General features: G+C 55.3%; 1 protein-coding gene across 1 annotated transcript in view; it reads left to right on the forward strand.

Moving 5' to 3' along the window:
• The first annotated feature begins 11,012 nt into the window (after positions 1 to 11,012).
• The window catches only part of TAF1C (TATA-box binding protein associated factor, RNA polymerase I subunit C), a 69,948-nt gene continuing 58,139 nt past the window's right edge, over positions 11,013 to 22,821 (forward strand). Inside the window, exons 1-2 of the mRNA XM_044273120.1 lie at positions 11,013 to 11,195; positions 22,079 to 22,216. Of these exons, the coding sequence (XP_044129055.1) occupies positions 22,082 to 22,216 (135 nt within the window). The 5' untranslated portion in view covers positions 11,013 to 11,195; positions 22,079 to 22,081. The remainder of the gene's footprint in view (positions 11,196 to 22,078; positions 22,217 to 22,821) is intronic.

Raw genomic sequence — 22,821 nt, forward strand, 5'->3', positions numbered from 1 at the left:
GGTCAGGATATATGTGTAGTAGTTCGTGACGCCAATTTCAGCTTGCGCAGGTACTGTAGCAGGGCCCTTTAAGATGTAATAACTCACGTACCAGGTGAGGAATGTCAGAGGGGGACAATGTCTCTGTGTAGTGTCAACGGTGTCTCCTACCTGGGTACGGCTGGACGCCTGGATCCTGGCTCACTTGCAATAAAAATGAGTGTGGTCAGTAGGAGTAATTGAGGAATGATTGAGATCCAGACAGGAGATATAATCCAACTTATCTTTACTGAATGGCAACAGAAATCCAGACGAGTTACAGCTTTAGTCTTGGGTCCCAGCAGGTACTGGCAATATGGGGCAGGAATCTAGATATATTCTGCTCCTATACTATATGCCTGGAGAATCTGGCAGGTATCTATCTTCTGCTCGGTCTGTCTTCTGCTTGATGTGGGCCTGACTAGATGAGGAGGAATTTATCTTCTCCTGGACTCTGGATAAGTACTCACAGGACTGCTCGCAGGGAATGATGTCTTCCTGGAGATCGGTAGTTCTGGAGGTGTTGCTTGCTTTGTCACCAGCTGAGGTAGATGACTCAGTCTGGGAAAAGTGACCCTTGGCCTCAGCCGAGGCTGGATCCTAGGTTGGGATCCCTGTAACTGGGAGCTCCTACCAACACAGCCTTCCCCTAGCAGGGGGGCTGGTACACTAACTTAACTTCCTTCTCCTCCTTATGAGACAGGACATCGGAACAGCCCACTTCTGCTCACACAGGGGAGACTAGGCTGGAAGGAACTTTTCCAGTCTAGCATTACTAAACTAGCTATGGTCTGCTGAACATATTGCTGCCACCTGCTGGTGGCTGCACTAACCTTCCTGGAGCCCAGCCATGCCCCCCTGGTAAGGAGCCCAAGGGTCTGTATGAACCGTCCTGGAGCCCAGCCACGCCCCCCTGGTAAGGAGTCCAAGGAGCTGCACTAACCTTACTGGGGCCCAGCCACGCCCCCTGTGTAGGAGCCCAAGGGGCTGCACTAACCTTCATGGAGCCCAGCCACGCCCCCCCCTGGTAAGGAGCCCAAGGGTCTGTATAAACCGTCCTGGAGCCCGGCCACGCCCCCCTGGTAAGGAGCCCAAGGAGCTGCACTAACCTTACTGGGGCCCAGCCACGCCCCCTGTGTAGGAGCCCAAGGGGCTGCACTAACCTTCCTGGAGCCCAGCCACGCCACCCCCTGGTTAGTGCAGGCCCAGCCACGCCCCCTGTGAAGGAGCCCAAGGGGCTGCACTAACCTTCCTGGAGCCCAGTCACGCCCCCTGTGAAGGAGCCTAAGGGGCTGCACTAACCTTCCTGAGGCCCAGCCACGCCCCCTTTGAAGGAGCCCAAGGGGCTGTACTAACCTTCCAGGGGCCCAGCCACACCCTCTGTGAAGGAGCCCAAGGGGCTGCACTAACCTTCCTGGGGCCCAGCCCCTTGGACTCCTTCAAAGGGGGCGTGGCTGGGCTCCAGGAAGGTTAGTGCAGCCCCTTGGGCTCCTTCACAGGGGGCGTGGCTGGGTCCCAGGAAGGTTAGTGCAGCCCCTTGGGCTCCTTCACAGGGGGCGTGGCTGGGCCCCAGGAAGGTTAGTGCAGCCCCTTGGGCTCCTTCACAGGGGGCGTGGCTGGGCTCCAGGAAGGTTAGTGGAGCCCCTTGGGCTCCTTCACAGGGGGCGTGGCTGGGCTCCAGGAAGGTTAGTGCAGCCCCTTGGGCTCCTTCACAGGGGGCGTGGCTGGGCCCCAGGAAGGTTAGTGCAGCCCCTTGGGCTCCTTCACAGGGGGGCGTGGCTGGGCTCCAGGAAGGTTTGTGCAGCCCCTTGGGCTCCTTCACAGAGGGCGTGACTGGGCTCCTCCTCCCGCACACACGTGGGCCCCTCTGTCTCCTCCCCCCGCACACACGTGGGCCCCTCTGTCTCCCCCCCCCGCACACAAGTGGGCCCCTCTGTCTCCTCCCCCCGCACACACGTGGGCCCCTCTGTCTCCCCCCTGCACACACGTGGGCCCCTCTGTCTTCTCCCCCCGCACACACGTGGGCCCCTCTGTCTCCTCCCCCCGCACACACGTGGGCTCCTCTGTCTCCCCCCCGCACGTGGGCCCCTCTGTCTCCTCCCCCCGTGGCACACACGTGGGCTCCTCTGTCTCCCCCCCCTGCACACACGTGGGCTCCTCTGTCTCCTCCCTCGGTACACACGTGGGCCCCTCTGTCTCCTCCCCCCCTCGCACACGGGTGGGCCCCTCTGTCTCCTCCCCCCGCACACACGTGGGCCCCTCTGTCTCCTCCCCCTGCACACACGTGAGCCCCTCTGTCTCCTCCCCCCGCACACACGTGGGCCCCTCTGTCTCCCCCCCGCACACACGTGGGCCCCTCTGTCTCCCCCCGCACACACGTGGGCCCCTCTGTCTCCTCCCCCGCACACACGTGGGCCCCTCTGTCTCCTCCCACATGTGGGCCCCTCTGTCTCCTCCCCCTCGCACACACGTGGGTCCCTGTCTCCTCCCCCCGCAAACACGTGGGTCCCTCTGCACACACGTGGGCCTTTCTGTCTCCTCCCCCCGCACACATGTAGGCCCCTCTGTCTCCTCCCCCTCGCACAAGGGTGGGCCCCTCTGTCTCCTCCCCCCGCACACACGTGGTCCCCTCCCCCCGCACACACGTGGGCCCCTCTGTCTCCTCCCCCCGCACACACGTGGGCTCCTCTGTTTTCCCCCCGCACACACGTGGGCTCCTCTGTCTCCCCCCCCCGCACACACGTGGACCCCTCTGTGTTTCGAACCAGATGGTTCTTAATCATGACCTCCACAGGTTTTTCTTTCCGTGAACAGGTTACATTGTTGCAATTGCACAATTTACAGGAATTTTCAGATGAAAAATCCCAATTTCTATCCCCTTAAATCACGGAGCAGTGGAATGGATACATTCCAAGAAGTAATAGAGAAAGAACTGATGCAAATTCATGCTGACACAGTCGGCAACAAAAATAAAAATAATTATAAAAACAATAACCTTACTAAACTACAAAAAATAGCTATGGGGGAATTGAGAGATAGGGAAGATATTGTCATCAAAATGGCAGACAAGGGCGGCGCGGTGGTGGTTCTAGACAAAATAGTATACCAGCAACAAATGTTGGAAATTTTGGGGGATACAACTACATATTGCAAGTTGGACTCCAATCCTTTGGAGTGCTACCGCAAGGAGTTAACAGACATTCTACAGGAAGGTAGAGATTTGGGAATTTTTTCCCATGGTGATTTTCAATATTTAAATGTACAATGTCCGATTACTCCTATTATACACGCCTTACCCAAGGTTCACAAAGGTCTCTGCCCACCACCGCTCCGCCCTATAGTCTCGGGAATTGGTTCTCTGACAGAGAAATTAGGCCAATGGCTAGATACAATCTTACAGCCTTTAGTCAAAAGAACACCGGGGTATATAAAGGACACAGGAGATAGACTGAGAGGGTTCTATGATAAAAAATGGTCCCAAAATTATACATGGTTGACAACAGATGTAGTCAGCCTCTATCCTTCCATCCCCCATCATGTAGCGCTCCTAGCGTTAGAATACCGCTTACATCGCTGCAGTATGCATGGTGACGTTTTCATTGACTATGTACTAAAGATAACTGATTTTCTACTCGCACATAATTATTTTAGTTTTGACAACAAGTTTTATTTACAAATACAGGGTGTGAGTATGGGAGCGAAATGTTCCCCGTCACTTGCAAACGTCACCATGGCGTACTGGGAGGAGCGCTATATATATGACACCGATAATCCCTTTGGTGATTGTATAGAGTGGTATGGCAGATACATCGATGACCTGCTATTCATTTGGTCCGCCGATGTGTCTGCCGAACCCTCTTTCCTGCAATATCTCAATGGTAATCTTTATGGCTCGCGGTTTGTTGGAGCACATGATGGCTGCAAAATTAATTTCCTGGATGTAACTCTGACGGGTATTCCGGGACAGACAATATGCACCCGAACATACCGTAAACCCATAGCGGGAAACACAGTATTACGAGCTGACAGCCATCATCCTCTCCACACAATAAAAGCCATTCCAGTAGGAGAGATGATCGGAGCCAGGCGCAATTGCAGCAGGGACTCTGACTTCTATGAGGAGATACAAACAATTGCCAACAGACTACAGGATAGAGGATATCCACTGTGGATGACCGAAAGGGCATCTAATATAGCCAGGGGAAAAAAACGACAAAATTTGTTATTTGGAACCCCCTTAAATCACAAAAAATCTAACAGAAAAGAATGTAATAGAGAAAAAACTGCTGAAAATAGACAGGAGAGTGAAAACGGAATCAAACCAGATCATGTGGATAAATCCACCAATATCCCAACACTCGTACTGACCTTCAGCAACCAATTCTCTATAATAGAAAAAGCGGTCTCCAAGTGCATCCTGTATGAGGATCCACAATTATATAAAATACTAAGGGGAGGGCACCGAGTAGTATCCAAGAGACCCGCGTCTTTGGCTGCCTCGCTGTCTCCAGATGTATCCCCCGTCCTGTATGAGGGTCCACAGTTATACACAATACTGAGGGGGGGACACAGAGTAGTATCCAAGAGACCTGCGTCTTTGGCGCCTCACTGTCTCCTTCTTGTTTCAGTTTAAAATCAGTGGGAGAATCACGGACATGCCGGCTGCGATATACAGGCTTCTCACGCTGTGGCAGCTCCCCATGTAGAGCTTGCAATTATGTTACCCCAAAAACACAATTCCAAGATTCTGAAGGTACCAATAAATATCATATTAAAACTTACACTAACTGTAATACATCAGGGATTATATACATCATGTGAGGAATGCGGCTGATATATGTGGGCTGTTCAACCAGAAAATGTAAAGTGAGGCTGTCGGAGCACATTAATCATATATTACATCCTGCATATGTTCATATCTCAAGTGCGGCCAAACACTTTATCCCGGCCCATAACAGAAGTCTATCTTCATTTACAGCCTGTGCCATAGAAAGAGGGTTTGTGCCCACAAGGGGCGGAGATTTCAGAAAGCTTGTGTATCAAAGAGAAGCTTTCTGGATTCTAAAATTAAATTCCAGAAGCCCTGCAGGACTGAACCAGAGAAAGGAACTTATGGAGATTTACTGATAGCATTAACTACTACACCATGCTGCAACTTTGAAGGATATTATTGTATAGCCTAATTGAACTAAAATGGATTGCACACAGCAGATACAGAGGAGTGTTCAGACAGGGCGTTTCCAGATGCAGAGGAGTGTTCAGCCAGAGCATTTTTAGATGCAGAGGAGTGTTCAGACAGAGCTTCTTTAGATGCAGAGGAGTGTTCAGACAGGGCGTTTCCAGATGCAGAGGAGTGTTCAGCCAGAGCTTCTTTAGATGCAGAGGAGTGTTCAGACAGAGCTTCTTTAGATGCAGAGGAGTGTTCAGACAGAGCTTCTTTAGATGCAGAGGAGTGTTCAGACAGGGCGTCTTTAGATGCAGAGGAGTGTTCAGCCAGAGCATTTTTAGATGCAGAGGAGTGTTCAGACAGAGCTTCTTTAGATGCAGAGGAGTGTTCAGACAGAGCTTCTTTAGATGCAGAGGAGTGTTCAGACAGGGCGTTTCCAGATGCAGAGGAGTGTTCAGCCAGAGCTTCTTTAGATGCAGAGGAGTGTTCAGACAGTGCTTCTTTAGATGCAGAGGAGTGTTCAGACAGGGCGCCTTAGGATGCAGAGGAGTGTTCAGACAGGGCGTCTTTAGATGCAGAGGAGTGTTCAGACAGAGCTTCTTTAGATGCAGAGGAGTGTTCAGACAGAGCTTCTTTAGATGCAGAGGAGTGTTCAGACAGAGCTTCTTTAGATGCAGAGGAGTGTTCAGACAGAGCTTCTTTAGATGCAGAGGAGTGTTCAGACAGAGCTTCTTTAGATGCAGGAGTGTTCAGACAGAGCTTTTTCAGATTTTTTCATATATTTGTTCATTTTTTATATCTCGTGACTGCACTCTTATTTTTCTCCTCCCTACCTGCTGGATGCAACAATATTATAGAATATTTGTTCATAATGGCTTATTTTGGATTTTAATTTTTAATTCTGAATGTGTTTTTGTGCACTTAAATTTCTGTTAGCACTTTTAATTACAACACCTGAGATGAGCAGCACCGCCTGCTGGTCTAATGGCGGAGGGATCTCTGGGTTCACCTCTCTATATATACACTGTGTTGGAAATTTACTGTGGAGGTCATGATTAAGAACCATCTGGTTCGAAACATGTAGACCGTACTGGGGCTTATTTTTGGAGGTTTCTATCACCGCTGTACATTTGGTTTGTGGAATAAACGTCAAGCAAGAAAAACAAGGTGCTGGATCTTTCTTCCTTTCCGTTCAAGTTTATATGCTTGGGTCTCATCCCATCCGTGCACTCTTAAAACTGTGGATGCAGGTGAGCTGGACTTTTACTATTATTACGTGGACCCCTCTGTCTCATTCCCCCCCGCACACGGGTGGGCCCCTCTGTCTCCTCCCCCCGCACAGACGTGGGCCCCTCTGTCTCCTCCCCCCGCACACATGTGGGCCCCTCTGTCTCCCCCCCCGCACACACGTGGACCCCTCTGTCTCATTCCCCCCCGCACACGGGTGGGCCCCTCTGTCTCCTCCCCCCGCACACACGTGGGCCCCTCTGTCTCCTCCCCCCGCACACACGTGGGCCCCTCTGTCTCCTCCCCCCGCACACACGTGGGCCCCTCTGTCTCCCCCCCGCACACACGTGGGCCCCTCTGTCTCCTCCCCCCGCACAGACGTGGGCCCCTCTGTCTCCTCCCCCCGCACACACGTGGGCCCCTCTGTCTCCCCCCCGCACACACGTGGGCCCCTCTGTCTCCCCCCCCGCACACACGTGGACCCCTCTGTCTCATTCCCCCCCGCACACGGGTGGGCCCCTCTGTCTCCTCCCCCCGCACACACGTGGGCCCCTCTGTCTCCTCCCCCCGCACACACGTGGGCCCCTCTGTCTCCTCCCCCCGCACACACGTGGGCCCCTCTGTCTCCCCCCCGCACACACGTGGGCCCCTCTGTCTCCCCCACCCCGCACACACGTGGGCCCTTCTGTCTCCTCCCCCCGTACACACGTGGGCCCCTCGCACACACGTGGGCTCCTCTGTCTCCTCTCCCCGCACACACGTGGGTCCCTCTGTTTCCTCCCCCTGCACACACGTGGGCCCCTCTGTCTCCCCGCCCGCACACACGTGGGTCCCTCTGTCTCCCCGCCCGCACACACGTGGGCCCCTCTGTCTCCTCCCCCCGCGCACACGTGGGCCCCTCTGTCTCCGCCCCGCACACACGTGGGCCCCTCTGTCTTCTCCCCCCGCACACACGTGGGCCCTTCTGTCTCCTCCCCCGCACACACGTGGGCCCCTCTGTCTCCTCCCACCGCACACATGTGGGCCCCTCTGTCTCCTCCCACCGCACACATGTGGGCCCCTCTGTCTCCTCCCCCTCGCACACACGTGGGTCCCTGTCTCCTCCCCCCGCAAACACGTGGGTCCCTCTGTTTCCTCCCCCTGCACACACGTGGGCCTTTCTGTCTCCTCCCCCCCGCACACATGTAGGCCCCTCTGTCTCCTCCCCCCTCGCACAAGGGTGGGCCCCTCTGTCTCCTCCCCCCGCACACACGTGGGCCCCTCTGTCTCCTCCCCCCGCACACACGTGGGCCCCTCTGTCTCCTCCCCCCGCACACACGTGGGCCCCTCTGTCTCCTCCCCCCGCACACACGTGGGCCCCTCTGTCTCCTCCCCCCGCACACACGTGGGCCCCTCTGTCTCCTCCCCCCGCACACACGTGGGCCCCTCTGTCTCCCCCCCCCCGCACACCCCTCTGTCTCATTCCCCCCCGCACACGGGTGGGCCCCTCTGTCTCCTCCCCCCGCACACACGTGGGCCCCTCTGTCTCCTCCCCCCGCACACACGTGGGCCCCTCTGTCTCCTCCCCCCGCACACACGTGGCCCCTCTGTCTCCTCCCCCCGCACACACGTGGGCCCCTCTGTCTCCTCCCCCCCGCACACACGTGGGCCCCTCTGTCTCCCCCACCCCGCACACACGTGGGCCCCTCTGTCTCCCCACCCCGCACACACGTGGGCCCTTCTGTCTCCTCCCCCCGCACACACGTGGGCCCCTCGCACACACGTGGGCCCCTCTGTCTCTCCCCCCCCCCCCCCGCACACACGTAGGCCCCTCTGTCTCTCCCCCCCCCCCCCCGCACACACGTAGGCCCCTCTGTCTCCCCCCCCCCCCGCACACACGTAGGCCCCTCTGTCTCCCCCCCCCCCCCGCACACACGTAGGCCCATCTGTCTCCCCCCCCCCCCCCCCGCACACACGTAGGCCCCTCTGTCTCCCCCCCCCGCACACACGTAGGCCCCTCTGTCTCCCCCCCCCACACACTAGGCCCCTCTGTCTCCCCCCCCCGCACACGTAGGCCCCTCTGTCTCCCCCCCCCCCCGCACGTAGGCCCCTCTGTCTCCCCCCCCCCGCCGCACACACGTAGGCCCCTCTGTCTCCCCCCCCCCCGCACACACGTAGGCCCCTCTGTCTCCCCCCCCCCGCACACACGTAGGCCCCTCTGTCTCCCCCCCCCCCCCCCCGCACAGACGTAGGCCCCTCTGTCTCCCCCCCCCCCCCGCACAGACGTAGGCCCCTCTGTCTCCCCCCCCCCCCCCGCACAGACGTAGGCCCCTCTGTCTCCCCCCCCCCCCGCACAACGTAGGCCCCCTCTGTCTCTCCCCCCCCCCCCCGCACACACGTAGGCCCCTCTGTCTCTCCCCCCCCCCCCCCCGCACACACGTAGGCCCCTCTGTCTCCCCCCCCCCGCACACACGTAGGCCCCTCTGTCATCTCCCCCCCCCCCGCACACACGTAGGCCCCTCTGTCTCTCCCCCCCCCCCCGCACACACGTAGGCCCCTCTGTCTCTCCCCCCCCCCCGCACACACGTAGGCCCCTCTGTCTCTCCCCCCCCCCCCGCACACACGTAGGCCCCTCTGTCTCTCCCCCCCCCCGCACACACGTAGGCCCTCTGTCTCTCCCCCCCCCCGCACACGACGTAGGCCCCTCTGTCTCTCCCCCCCCCCCCCGCCACACACGTAGGCCCCTCTGTCCTCTTCCTGTCTCTCCCCCCCCCCCGCACACACGTAGGCCCCTCTGTCTCTCCCCCCCCCGCACACACGTAGGCCCCTCTGTCTCCCCCCCCCCCCGCACACACGTAGGCCCTCTTGTCGCTCCCCCCCCCCGCCACCACTAGGCCCCTTCTTGTCTCTCCCCCCCCGCACACACGTAGGCCCCTCTGTCTCTCCCCCCCACCGCACACCACGTAGGCCCCTCTGTCTCCCCCCCCCCCGCACACACGTAGGCCCTCTGTCTCCCCCCCCCCCCCGCACACACGTAGGCCCCTCTGCTCCCCCCCCACCCCCCCGCACACACGTAGGCCCCTCTGTCCTCCCCCCCCCCCCCCGCGCACACACGTAGGCCCCTCTGTCTCCCCCCCCCCCCCCCCGCACACACGTAGGCCCCTCTGTCTCCCCCCCCCCCCCCGCACACACGTAGGCCCCTCTGTCCTCCCCCCCCCCCCGCACACACGTAGGCCCATCTGTCTCCCCCCCCCCCCGCACACACGTAGGCCCCTCTGTCTCCCCCCCCCCCACCGAACCACACGTAGGCCCCTCTGTCTCCCCCCCCCCCCCACCGCACACACGTAGGCCCCTCTGTCTCCCCCCCCCCCCGCACCACACGTAGGCCCCTCTGTCTCCCCCCCCCCCGCACACACGTAGGCCCCTCTGTCTCCCCCCCCCGCACCCGCACACACGTAGGCCCCTCTGTCTCCCCCCCCCCCGCACACACGTAGGCCCCTCTGTCTCCCCCCCCCCCCCCCCGCACACACGTAGGCCCCTCTGTCTCCCCCCCCCCCCCCCCGCACACACGTAGGCCCCTCTGTCTCCCCCCCCCCCCCCCGCACACACGTAGGCCCCTCTGTCTCCCCCCCCCCCCCCGCACACACGTAGGCCCCTCTGTCTCCCCCCCCCCCCGCACACACGTAGGCCCCTCTGTCTCCCCCCCCCGCACCCGCACACACGTAGGCCCCTCTGTCTCCCCCCCCCCCCACCCCCGCACACACGTAGGCCCCTCTGTCTCCCCCCCCCCCCCCGCACACACGTAGGCCCCTCTGTCTCCCCCCCCCCCCCCCGCACACACGTAGGCCCCTCTGTCTCCCCCCCCCCCCCCGCACACACGTAGGCCCCTCTGTCTCCCCCCCCCCCCCCCCCCGCACACACGTAGGCCCCTCTGTCTCCCCCCCCCCCCCCCCCGCACACACGTAGGCCCCTCTGTCTCCCCCCCCCCCCCCCCCGCACACACGTAGGCCCCTCTGTCTCCCCCCCCCCCCCCCCCGCACACACGTAGGCCCCTCTGTCTCCCCCCCCCCGCACACACGTAGGCCCCTCTGTCTCCCCCCCCCCCCACACGTAGGCCCCTCTGTCTCCCCCCCCCCCCCGCACACACGTAGGCCCCTCTGTCTCCCCCCCCCCCCCCGCACACACGTAGGCCCCTCTGTCTCCCCCCCCCCCCCCGCACACACGTAGGCCCCTCTGTCTCCCCCCCCCCCCCCCCGCACACACGTAGGCCCCTCTGTCTCCCCCCCCCCCCCGCACACACGTAGGCCCCTCTGTGTCTCCTCCCCCGCACACACGTGGGCCCCTCTGTCTCCTCCCCCCGCACACACGTGGGCCCCTCTGTCTCCTCTCCCCGCACACACGTGGGCCCCTCTGTCTCCTCCCCCCGCACACACGTGGGCCCCTCTCCTCCACACAAGCCTTTGCTACAACAGCGCGCTAATTTCCACGTGACCTACAAATATCACGTGATGTTGTGACGTCATCAGGTCGTTACCGAGCATAGTATAAGGCGTTTACCCTCGACAATCTATGGCCAGAACGGCTCCTCCCACGGTACAGTCTGGTCACATGGGCGTGACGTCATCACAGGTCCTTCAGCCCACTACCGAGGAAGAATCACGGAGGAAGGTTGTGGATAGAAGGTGGGATGTGATTGCCTGAGGAGACGGGGAGCGCTGTGATTGGCTGGCGGCCTGGGCCGGTGCATCAGTCACGCTGTGTGATTGGCTGGCGGGCTTCTGTTTTATGTTCAGGAAGTAAACAGGTAAGTGACTGCACGTGGTTTCTGGGGCTGTGTGAGGCATGAGGCACTGACTTCTCCATAGACCTCCCTCGTACACTGTATGTGCCGTGTGAGGCACTGACTTCTCCATAGATCTCCCTCATACACTGTATGTGCCGTGTGAGGCATGAGGCACTGACTTCTCCATAGACCTCCCTCATACACTGTATGTGCTGTGTGAGGCATGAGGCACTGACTTCTCCATAGACCTCCCTCATACACTGTATGTGCTGTGTGAGGCACTGACTTCTCCATAGACCTCCCTCATACACTGTATGTGCTGTGTGAGGCACTGACTTCTCCATAGGCCTCCCTCATACACTGTATGTGCCGTGTGAGGCACTGACTTCTCCATAGATCTCCCTCATACACTGTATGGGCTGTGTGAGGCATGAGGCACTGACTTCTCTATAGACCTCCCTCATACACTGTATGGGCTGTGTGAGGCACTGACTTCTCCATAGGCCTCCCTCATACACTGTATGTGCTGTGTGAGGCACTGACTTCTCTATAGACCTCCCTCATACACTGTATGTGCTGTGTGAGGCACTGACGTCTCTATAGACCTCCCTCATACACTGTATGTGCTGTGTGAGGCACTGACTTCTCCATAGACCTCCCTCATACACTGTATGTGCTGTGTGAGGCACTGACTTCTCCATAGACCTCCCTCATACACTGTATGTGCTGTGTGAGGCACTGACTTCTCCATAGACCTCCCTCGTACACTGTGTATGTGCTGTATGAGGCACTGACTTCTCCATAGACCTCCCTCGTACTCTGTATGTGCCGTGTGAGGCATGAGGCACTGACTTCTCCATAGACCTCCCTCGTACTCTGTATGTGCCGTGTGAGGCATGAGGCACTGACTTCTCCATCGGCCTCCCTCATACACTGTATGTGCCGTGTGAGGCACTGACTTCTCCATAGATCTCCCTCATACACTGTATGTGCCGTGTGAGGCATGAGGCACTGACTTCTCCATAGGCCTCCCTCATACACTGTATGTGCTGTGTGAGGCATGAGGCACTGACTTCTCCATAGACCTCCCTCATACACTGTATGTGCTGTGTGAGGCACTGACGTCTCTATAGACCCCCCCTCATACACTGTATGTGCTGTGTGAGGCACTGACTTCTACATAGGCCTCCCTCATACACTGTATGTGCTGTGTGAGGCATGAGGCACTGACTTCTCCATAGGCCTCCCTCGTACACTGTATGTGCTGTATGAGGCACTGACTTCTCCATAGACCTCCCTCGTACACTGTATGTGCTGTGTGAGGCACTGACTTCTCCATAGACCCCCCTCATACACTGTATGTGCTGTGTGAGGCACTGACTTCTCCATAGACCTCCCTCGTACACTGTATGTGCTGTATGAGGCACTGACTTCTCCATAGACCTCCCTCGTACACTGTATGTGCTGTATGAGGCACTGACTTCTCCATAGACCTCCCTCATACACTGTATGTGCTGTGTGAGGCACTGACTTCTCCATAGGCCTCCCTCATACACTGTATGTGCTGTGTGAGGCACTGACTTCTCCATAGGCCTCCCTCATACACTGTATGTGCTGTGTGAGGCATGAGGCACTGACTTCTCCATAGGCCTCCCTCGTACACTGTATGTGCTGTGTGAGGCATGAGGCACTGACTTCTCCATAGGCCTCCCTCGTACACTGTATGTGCTGTATGAGGCACTGACTTCTCCATAGACCTCCCTCATACACTGTATGTGCTGTGTGAGGCACTGACTTCTCCATAGGCCTCCCTCGTACACTGTATGTGCTGTGTGAGGCATGAGGCACTGACTTCTCCATAGACCTCCCTCGTACACTGTATGTGCTGTATGAGGCACTGACTTCTCCATAGACCTCCCTCGTACACTGTATGTGCTGTGTGAGGCACTGACTTCTCTATAGACCTCCCTCATACACTATGTGCTGTGTGAGGCACTGACTTCTCTATAGACCTCCCTCATACACTGTATGTGCTGTGTGAGGCACTGACTTCTACATAGGCCTCCCTCGTACACTGTATGTGCTGTGTGAGGCATGAGGCACTGACTTCTGCATAGACCTCCCTCATACACTGTATGTGCTGTGTGAGGCATGAGGCACTGACTTCTCCATAGGCCTCCCTCGTACACTGTATGTGCTGTGTGAGGCACTGACTTCTCTATAGACCTCCCTCATACACTGTATGTGCTGTGTGAGGCACTGACTTCTCCATAGACCCCCCTCATACACTGTATGTGCTGTGTGAGGCACTGACTTCTCTATAGACCTCCCTCATACACTGTATGTGCTGTGTGAGGCACTGACTTCTCCATAGACCTCCCTCATACACTGTATGTGCTGTGTGAGGCACTGACTTCTCCATAGGCCTCCCTCGTACACTGTATGTGCTGTGTGAGGCATGAGGCACTGACTTCTCCATAGACCTCCCTCGTACACTGTATGTGCCGTGTGAGGCATGAGGCACTGACTTCTCCATAGACCTCCCTCGTACACTGTATGTGCTGTGTGAGGCATGAGGCACTGACTTCTCCATAGACCTCCCTCGTACACTGTATGTGCTGTGTGAGGCATGAGGCACTGACTTCTCCATAGACCTCCCTCGTACACTGTATGTGCTGTGTGAGGCACTGACTTCTCCATAGACCTCCCTCGTACACTGTATGTGCTGTGTGAGGCACTGACTTCTCCATAGACCTCCCTCATACACTGTATGTGCTGTGTGAGGCATGAGGCACTGACTTCTCTATAGACCTCCCTCATACACTATGTGCTGTGTGAGGCACTGACTTCTCCATAGACCTCCCTCATACACTGTATGTGCTGTGTGAGGCATGAGGCACTGACTTCTCTATAGACCTCCCTCATACACTATGTGCTGTGTGAGGCACTGACTTCTCCATAGGCCTCCCTCATACACTGTATGTGCTGTGTGAGGCACTGACTTCTCCATAGACCTCCCTCATACACTGTATGTGCTGTGTGAGGCATGAGGCACTGACTTCTCCATAGGCCTCCCTCGTACACTGTATGTGCTGTGTGAGGCATGAGGCACTGACTTCTCCATAGGCCTCCCTCATACACTGTATGTGCTGTGTGAGGCACTGACTTCTCTATAGACCTCCCTCATACACTGTATGTGCTGTGTGAGGCACTGACTTCTCCATAGACCTCCCTCGTACACTGTATGTGCTGTGTGAGGCACTGACTTCTCCATAGGCCTCCCTCATACACTGTATGTGCTGTGTGAGGCACTGACTTCTCCATAGGCCTCCCTCATACACTGTATGTGCTGTGTGAGGCACTGACTTCTACATAGGCCTCCCTCGTACACTGTGTATGTGCTGTATGAGGCACTGACTTCTCCATAGACCTCCCTCGTACACTGTATGTGCTGTGTGAGGCATGAGGCACTGACTTCTCCATAGGCCTCCCTCGTACACTGTATGTGCTGTGTGAGGCATGAGGCACTGACTTCTCCATAGACCTCCCTCATACACTGTATGTGCTGTGTGAGGCACTGACGTCTCTATAGACCTCCCTCATACACTGTATGGGCTGTGTGAGGCACTGACGTCTCTATAGACCTCCCTCATACACTGTATGGGCTGTGTGAGGCACTGACGTCTCTATAGACCTCCCTCATACACTGTATGGGCTGTGTGAGGCACTGACTTCTCCATAGACCTCCCTCATACACTGTATGTGCTGTGTGAGGCACTGACTTCTCCATAGACCTCCCTCATACACTGTATGTGCTGTGTGAGGCATGAGGCACTGACTTCTCTATAGACCTCCCTCATACACTGTATGTGCTGTGTGAGGCACTGACTTCTCTATAGACCTCCCTCATACACTATGTGCTGTGTGAGGCACTGACTTCTCCATAGGCCTCCCTCATACACTGTATGTGCTGTGTGAGGCACTGACTTCTCCATAGACCTCCCTCATACACTGTATGTGCTGTGTGAGGCATGAGGCACTGACTTCTCCATAGGCCTCCCTCGTACACTGTATGTGCTGTGTGAGGCATGAGGCACTGACTTCTCTATAGACCTCCCTCATACACTATGTGCTGTGTGAGGCACTGACTTCTCCATAGGCCTCCCTCATACACTGTATGTGCTGTGTGAGGCACTGACTTCTCTATAGACCTCCCTCATACACTGTATGTGCTGTGTGAGGCACTGACTTCTCCATAGACCTCCCTCGTACACTGTATGTGCTGTGTGAGGCACTGACTTCTCCATAGGCCTCCCTCATACACTGTATGTGCTGTGTGAGGCACTGACTTCTCCATAGGCCTCCCTCATACACTGTATGTGCTGTGTGAGGCACTGACTTCTCCATAGGCCTCCCTCATACACTGTATGTGCTGTGTGAGGCATGAGGCACTGACTTCTCCATAGGCCTCCCTCGTACACTGTATGTGCTGTGTGAGGCATGAGGCACTGATTTCTCCATAGACCTCCCTCATACACTGTATGTGCTGTGTGAGGCACTGACGTCTCTATAGACCTCCCTCATACACTGTATGGGCTGTGTGAGGCACTGACGTCTCTATAGACCTCCCTCATACACTGTATGGGCTGTGTGAGGCACTGACGTCTCTATAGACCTCCCTCATACACTGTATGGGCTGTGTGAGGCACTGACTTCTCCATAGACCTCCCTCATACACTGTATGTGCTGTGTGAGGCATGAGGCACTGACTTCTCCATAGACCTCCCTCGTACACTGTATGTGCTGTGTGAGGCACTGACTTCTCCATAGACCTCCCTCGTACACTGTATGTGCTGTGTGAGGCACTGACTTCTCCATAGACCTCCCTCGTACACTGTATGTGCTGTGTGAGGCACTGACTTCTCTATAGACCTCCCTCGTACACTGTATGTGCTGTGTGAGGCACTGACTTCTCCATAGACCTCCCTCATACACTGTATGTGCTGTGTGAGGCACTGACTTCTCTATAGACCTCCCTCATACACTGTATGTGCTGTGTGAGGCACTGACTTCTCTATAGACCTCCCTCGTACACTGTATGTGCTGTGTGAGGCACTGACTTCTCCATATACCTCACTTATACACACAGCAGCATCATCTATGTCCTACTTCTCCACGGTGTATATAATCAATTTCCTCCTCCTCCCCAGTGTATATCTATATCCTCCTCCTCCTCCGCAGTGTATATCCTCTATATCCTTCTCCTCCGCAGTGTATATCCTCTATATCCTCCTCCTCCTCCGCAGTGTATATCCTCCTCCTCCGCAGTGTATATCCCCTATATCCTTCTCCTCCGCAGTGTATATCATCTATATCCTCCTCCTCCTCTGCAGTGTATATCCTCTATATCCTCCTCCTCCTTCGCAGTGTATATCCTCCTCCGCAGTGTATATCCCCTATATCCTTCTCCTCTGCAGTGTATATCATCTATATCCTCCTCTGCAGTGTATATCATCTATATCCTCCTCTGCAGTGTATATCATCTATATCCTCCTCCTCCGCAGTGTATATCGTGTATATCCTCTATATCCTTCTCCTCCGCAGTGTATATCCTCTATATCCTCCTCCTCCGCAGTGTATATCATCTATATCCTTCTCCTCCGCAGTGTATATCATCTATATCCTTCTCCTCCGCAGTGTATATCCTCTATATCCTTCTCCTCCGCAGTGTATATCCCCTATATCCTTCTCCTCCGCAGTGTATATCCTCTATATCCTTCTCCTCCGCAGTGTATATCATCTATATCCTTCTCCTCCGCAGTGTATATCATCTATATCCTCCTCCGCAGTGTATATCGTGTATATCATCTATATCCTTCTCCTCCGCAGTGTATATAATCTATATCCTTCTCCTCCGCAGTGTATATCATCTATATCCTCCTCTGCAGTGTATATCATCTATATCCTCCTCCTCCGCAGTGTATATCCTTCTCCTCCGCAGTGTATATCATCTATATCCTCCTCCTCCTCCGCAGTGTATATCCTTCTCCTCCGCAGTGTATATCCTCTATATCCTTCTCCTCCGCAGTGTATATCCTCTATATCCTTCTCCTCCGCAGTGTATATCCTCTATATCCTTCTCCTCCGCAGTGTATATCCTTCTCCTCCGCAGTGTATATCCTTCTCCTCTGCAGTGTATATCCTTCTCCTCTGCAGTGTATATCCTTCTCCTCTGCAGTGTATATCCTTCTCCTCTGCAGTGTATATCCTCCTCCTCCGCAGTGTATATCCTCTATATCCTCCTCCTCCGCAGTGTATATCCTCTACAGGGAGTGCAGAATTATTAGGCAAGTTGTATTTTTGAGGATTAATTTTATTATTGAACAACAACCATGTTCTCAATGAACCCAAAAAACTCATTAATATCAAAGCTGAATATTTTTAGTTTGTTTTTAGTTTTAGCTATTTTAGGGGGATATCTGTGTGTGCAGGTGACTATTACTGTGCATAATTATTAGGCAACTTAACAAAAAACAAATATATACCCATTTCAATTATTTATTTTTACCAGTGAAACCAATATAACATCTCAACATTCACAAATATACATTTCTGACATTCAAAAACAAAACAAAAACAAATCAGTGACCAATATAGCCACCTTTCTTTGCAAGGACACTCAGAAGCCGCCATCCATGGATTCTGTCAGTGTTTTGATCTGTTCACCATCAACATTGCGTGCAGCAGCAACCACAGCCTCCCAGACACTGTTCAGAGAGGTGGACTGTTTTCCCTCCTTGTAAATCTCACATTTGATGATGGACCACAGGTTCTCAATGGGGTTCAGATCAGGTGAACAAGGAGGCCATGTCATTAGATTTTCTTCTTTTATACCCTTTCTTGCCAGCCACGCTGTGGAGTACTTGGACGCGTGTGATGGAGCATTGTCCTGCATGAAAATCATGTTTTTCTTACCTTGCAGACTTCTTCCTGTACCACTGCTTGAAGAAGGTGTCTTCCAGAAACTGGCAGTAGGACTGGGAGTTGAGCTTGACTCCATCCTCAACCCAAAAGGCCCCACAAGCTCATCTTTGATGATACCAGCCCAAACCAGTACTCCACCTCCACCTTGCTGGCGTCTGAGTCGGACTGGAGCTCTCTGCCCTTTACCAATCCAGCCATCTGGCCCATCAAGACTCACTCTCATTTCATCAGTCCATAAAACCTTAGAAAAATCAGTCTTGAGATATTTCTTGGCCCAGTCTTGACGTTTCAGCTTGTGTGTCTTGTTCAGTGGTGGTCGTCTTTCAGCCTTTCTTACCTCGGCCATGTCTCTGAGTATTGCCCACCTTGTGCTTTTGGGCACTCCAGTGATGTTGCAGCTCTGAAATATGGCCAAACTGGTGGCAAGTGGCATCTTGGCAGCTGCACGCTTGACTTTTCTCAGTTCATGGGCAGTTATTTTGCGCCTTGGTTTTTCCACATGCTTCTTGCGACCCTGTTGACTATTTTGAATGAAACGCTTGATTGTTCGATGATCGCGCTTCAGAAGCTTTGCCATTGTAAGAGTGCTGCATCCCTCTGCAAGATGTCTCACTATTTGTGACTTTTCTGAGCCTGTCAAGTCCTTCTTTTGACCCATTTTGCCAAAGGAAAGGAAGTTGCCTAATAATTCTGCACACCTGATATAGGGTGTTGATGTCATTAGACCACAACCCTTCTCATTACATATATGAGGCACAAGTGTACGGGGGGGGGGGACCTCATGTAAGGGGGTCAGAGACAACCTCTCCCCCAAACAATATATGAGACATGAGGCACCAGTGTACGGGGGGGGGGACCTCATGTAAGGGGGTCAGAGACAACCTCTCTCCCAAACAATATATGAGACATGAGGCACCAGTGTACGGGGGGGGGACCTCATGTATGGGGGTCAGAGACAACCTCTCTCCCACACAATATATGAGACATGAGGCACAAGTGTACGGGGGGGGGGGGGACCTCATGTAAGGGGGTCAGAGACAACCTCTCTCCCACACAATATATGAGACATGAGGCACCAGTGTACGGGGGGGGGACCTCATGTAAGGGGGTCAGAGACAACCTCTCTCCCAAACAATATATGAGACATGAGGCACAAGTGTACGGGGGGGGGGACCTCATGTAAGGGGGTCAGAGACAACCTCTCTCCCAAACAATATATGAGACATGAGGCACCAGTGTACGGGGGGGGACCTCATGTAAGGGGGTCAGAGACAACCTCTCTCCCAAACAATATATGAGACATGAGGCACCAGTGTACGGGGGGGGGGGGACCTCATGTATGGGGGTCAGAGACAACCTCTCTCCCAAACAATATATGAGACATGAGGCACCAGTGTACGGGGGGGGGGGACCTCATGTAAGGGGGTCAGAGACAACCTCTCTCCCAAACAATATATGAGACATGAGGCACAAGTGTACGGGGGGGGGGGACCTCATGTAAGGGGGTCAGAGACAACCTCTCTCCCAAACAATATATGAGACATGAGGCACCAGTGTACGGGGGGGGGGACCTCATGTAAGGGGGTCAGAGACAACCTCTCTCCCAAACAATATATGAGACATGAGGCACCAGTGTACAGGGGGGGGGGGGGACCTCATGTAAGGGGGTCAGAGGCAACCTCTCTCCCAAACAATATGAGACATGAGGCACCAGTGTACGGGGGGGGACCTCATGTAAGGGGGTCAGAGACAACCTCTCTCCCACACCCAGCTGGCAGGGAAAAGAGGTCACAGCCCGAGGTACACACCAGCATGAGAATAGTGAGGACTGCAGGGTCACTCAGTGACATGTACTGGTCTGTGTGTCGCATGCACAGATAGCACAAGGCAGGCTAGCCCACCCAGAGACCAGGGGTGGCCGCATAAGGTGCACATAGCCATCAGACTGTACAGTACAGACAGAGGAGTGTGCCGAGTGCAGGGGGTGATAGAGATAGAAAAGGAAATGTAACAACGAGACATGTGTCACCCATGATGTGCTGGACCGGAGCGAGTGACCAGAGGCTGCGCCGCGCGTGTCACCGGGAGAGGCTTCGTCAGGAGGTAGAGTGACAAGCTGAGTTTCTCCTTAAATGGTGCGGTCCACAGCCGGCAGCTGATTAGCGCATCCGCCCAGTGTTGCAGGGAGGACGTCATAAAGACGCGCCACCCAGCTTACAGAGCAAGGCACGCCCACCGTGTCACATGACCAGGAGGAGGGAGGGAGCCCCATCTGACATCACGCAGCCACACCTCCCCACCCCGATCACATGACACGCACGTCGGCCGGCCCTGAGACAGCCAGGTATAGGAGCGTCACTACAATGCCAGCTAGACAGCGCACCGAAGCGACGCCATATGCCAGGTGGAGACAATGTACGGAGGACAGTGTAGAGATAACCACATGTGGGGGGCACAACGATCAATCGTACAGCATATCAGAGTAATATATACAGGCAGAGCAGCATAGTATAGAGCCCCCTATAGCCTTCACCATTAGCGATATATACACAACCCCATAAAAAAAAAAAAATGGATATACACTGTGGAGGAGGAGGAGGATATACACTGTGTGGAGGAGGAGGAGGATATACACTGTGTGGAGGAGGAGGAGGATATACACTGTGTGGAGGAGGGAGGAGGATATACACTGTGTGGAGGAGGAGGAGGATATACACTGTGTGGAGGAGGAGGAGGGTATACACTGTGTGGAGGAGGAGGAGGAGGGTATACACTGTGTGGAGGAGGAGGAGGAGGGTATACACTGTGTGGAGGAGGAGGGTATACACTGTGTGGAGGAGGAGGGTATACACTGTGTGGAGGAGGAGGAGGAGGGTATACACTGTGTGGAGGAGGAGGAGGGAGGGTATACACTGTGTGGAGGAGGAGGAGGAGGGTATACACTGTGTGGAGGAGGAGGAGGAGGGTATACACTGTGTGGAGGAGGAGGAGGAGGGTATACACTGTGTGGAGGAGGAGGGTATACACTGGTGGAGGGGGGAGGGTATACACTGTGTGGAGGAGGAGGAGGAGGGTATACACTGTGTGGAGGAGGAGGAGGAGGGTATACACTGTGTGGAGGAGGAGGAGGAGGGTATACCACTGTGTGGAGGAGGAGGAGGAGGGTAACACTGTGTGAGGAGGAGGATGGAGGGTAACACTGTGTGAGGAGAGAGGAGGTAAACACTGTGTGGAGGAGGAGGAGGAGGGTAAACACTGTGTGGAGGAGGAGGAGGAGGGTATACACTGTGTGGAGGAGGAGGAGGAGGTATACACTGTGTGGAGGAGGAGGGGAGGGTAAACACTGTGTGGAGGAGGAGGAGGAGGGTATACACTGTGTGGAGGAGGAGGAGGAGGGTATACACTGTGTGGAGGAGGAGGAGGGTATACACTGTGTGGAGGAGGAGGAGGGTATACAACTGTGTGGAGGAGGAGGAGGGTAAACACTGTGTGGAGGAGGAGGAGGAGGGTAAACACTGTGTGGAGGAGGAGGAGGGTATACACTGTGTGGAGGAGGAGGAGGGTAAACACTGTGTGGAGGAGGAGGAGGAGGGTAAACACTGTGTGGAGGAGGAGGAGGAGGGTAAACACTGTGTGGAGGAGGAGGAGGAGGGTAAACACTGTGTGGAGGAGGAGGAGGGTATACACTGTGTGGAGGAGGAGGAGGATATAGATTATATAGGCCCACCCTAAGGCCCCTTACTGATCGCCATAAAAAGTTGTATGGTTGGTCACTAAAGGGTAAGTCTTTTCTGGAGTCTGTATAGGGTAAGTTCAGTGGAGCAGGGGGGTTCAGCTGGAATGAGGTTGGGGGGGGGGGGGGCACGGTTTGAGGGTAGCACGTTTTCGCTCTGAGTTTTGCTCTTTTCTTTTCGTCTCAGGGAATGGAGCTCCCTTGCACTCGTTTTCCGGGGTATTTTCTGGAAGGCCCCACCAATCGAGAGACCCCGGTTGCTGCTTGCGTCCTAGGGTACGGAGAAGATGGTGGCGTGGTGGAGAGTGTCCGAGACCCAGATAAGGTGAGCTCAATGTTCTGTACATATGTGGAGTCTTGTCTGTGCCCCCATCTGTAACAGGGCACTCAGATGCTCTATACTACACCGCACAGCAGAGCTGACAGATCCTCTATACTGCACAGCAGAGCCGACAGATCCTCTATACTGCACAGCAGAGCCGACCGATCCTCTATACTGCACCGCACAGCAGAGCTGACAGATCCTCTATACTGCACAGCAGAGCCGACAGATCCTCTATACTGCACCGCACAGCAGAGCTGACAGATCCTCTATACTGCACAGCAGAGCCGACAGATCCTCTATACTGCACCGCACAGCAGAGCTGACAGATCCTCTATACTGCACAGCAGAGCCGACAGATCCTCTATACTGCACAGCAGAGCCGACAGATCCTCTATACTGCACCGCACAGCAGAGCCGACAGATCCTCTATACTGCACAGCAGAGCCGACAGATCCTCTATACTGCACAGCAGAGCCGACAGATCCTCTATACTGCACAGCAGAGCCGACAGATCCTCTATACCGCACAGCAGAGCCGACAGATCCTCTATACCGCACAGCAGAGCCGACAGCTCCTCTATACCGCACAGCAGAGCCGACAGCTCC

Source organism: Bufo gargarizans, unplaced genomic scaffold (genome assembly GCF_014858855.1).
Source record: "Bufo gargarizans isolate SCDJY-AF-19 unplaced genomic scaffold, ASM1485885v1 fragScaff_scaffold_401_pilon, whole genome shotgun sequence".
NCBI classification, from domain to species: Eukaryota; Metazoa; Chordata; class Amphibia; order Anura; family Bufonidae; genus Bufo; species Bufo gargarizans.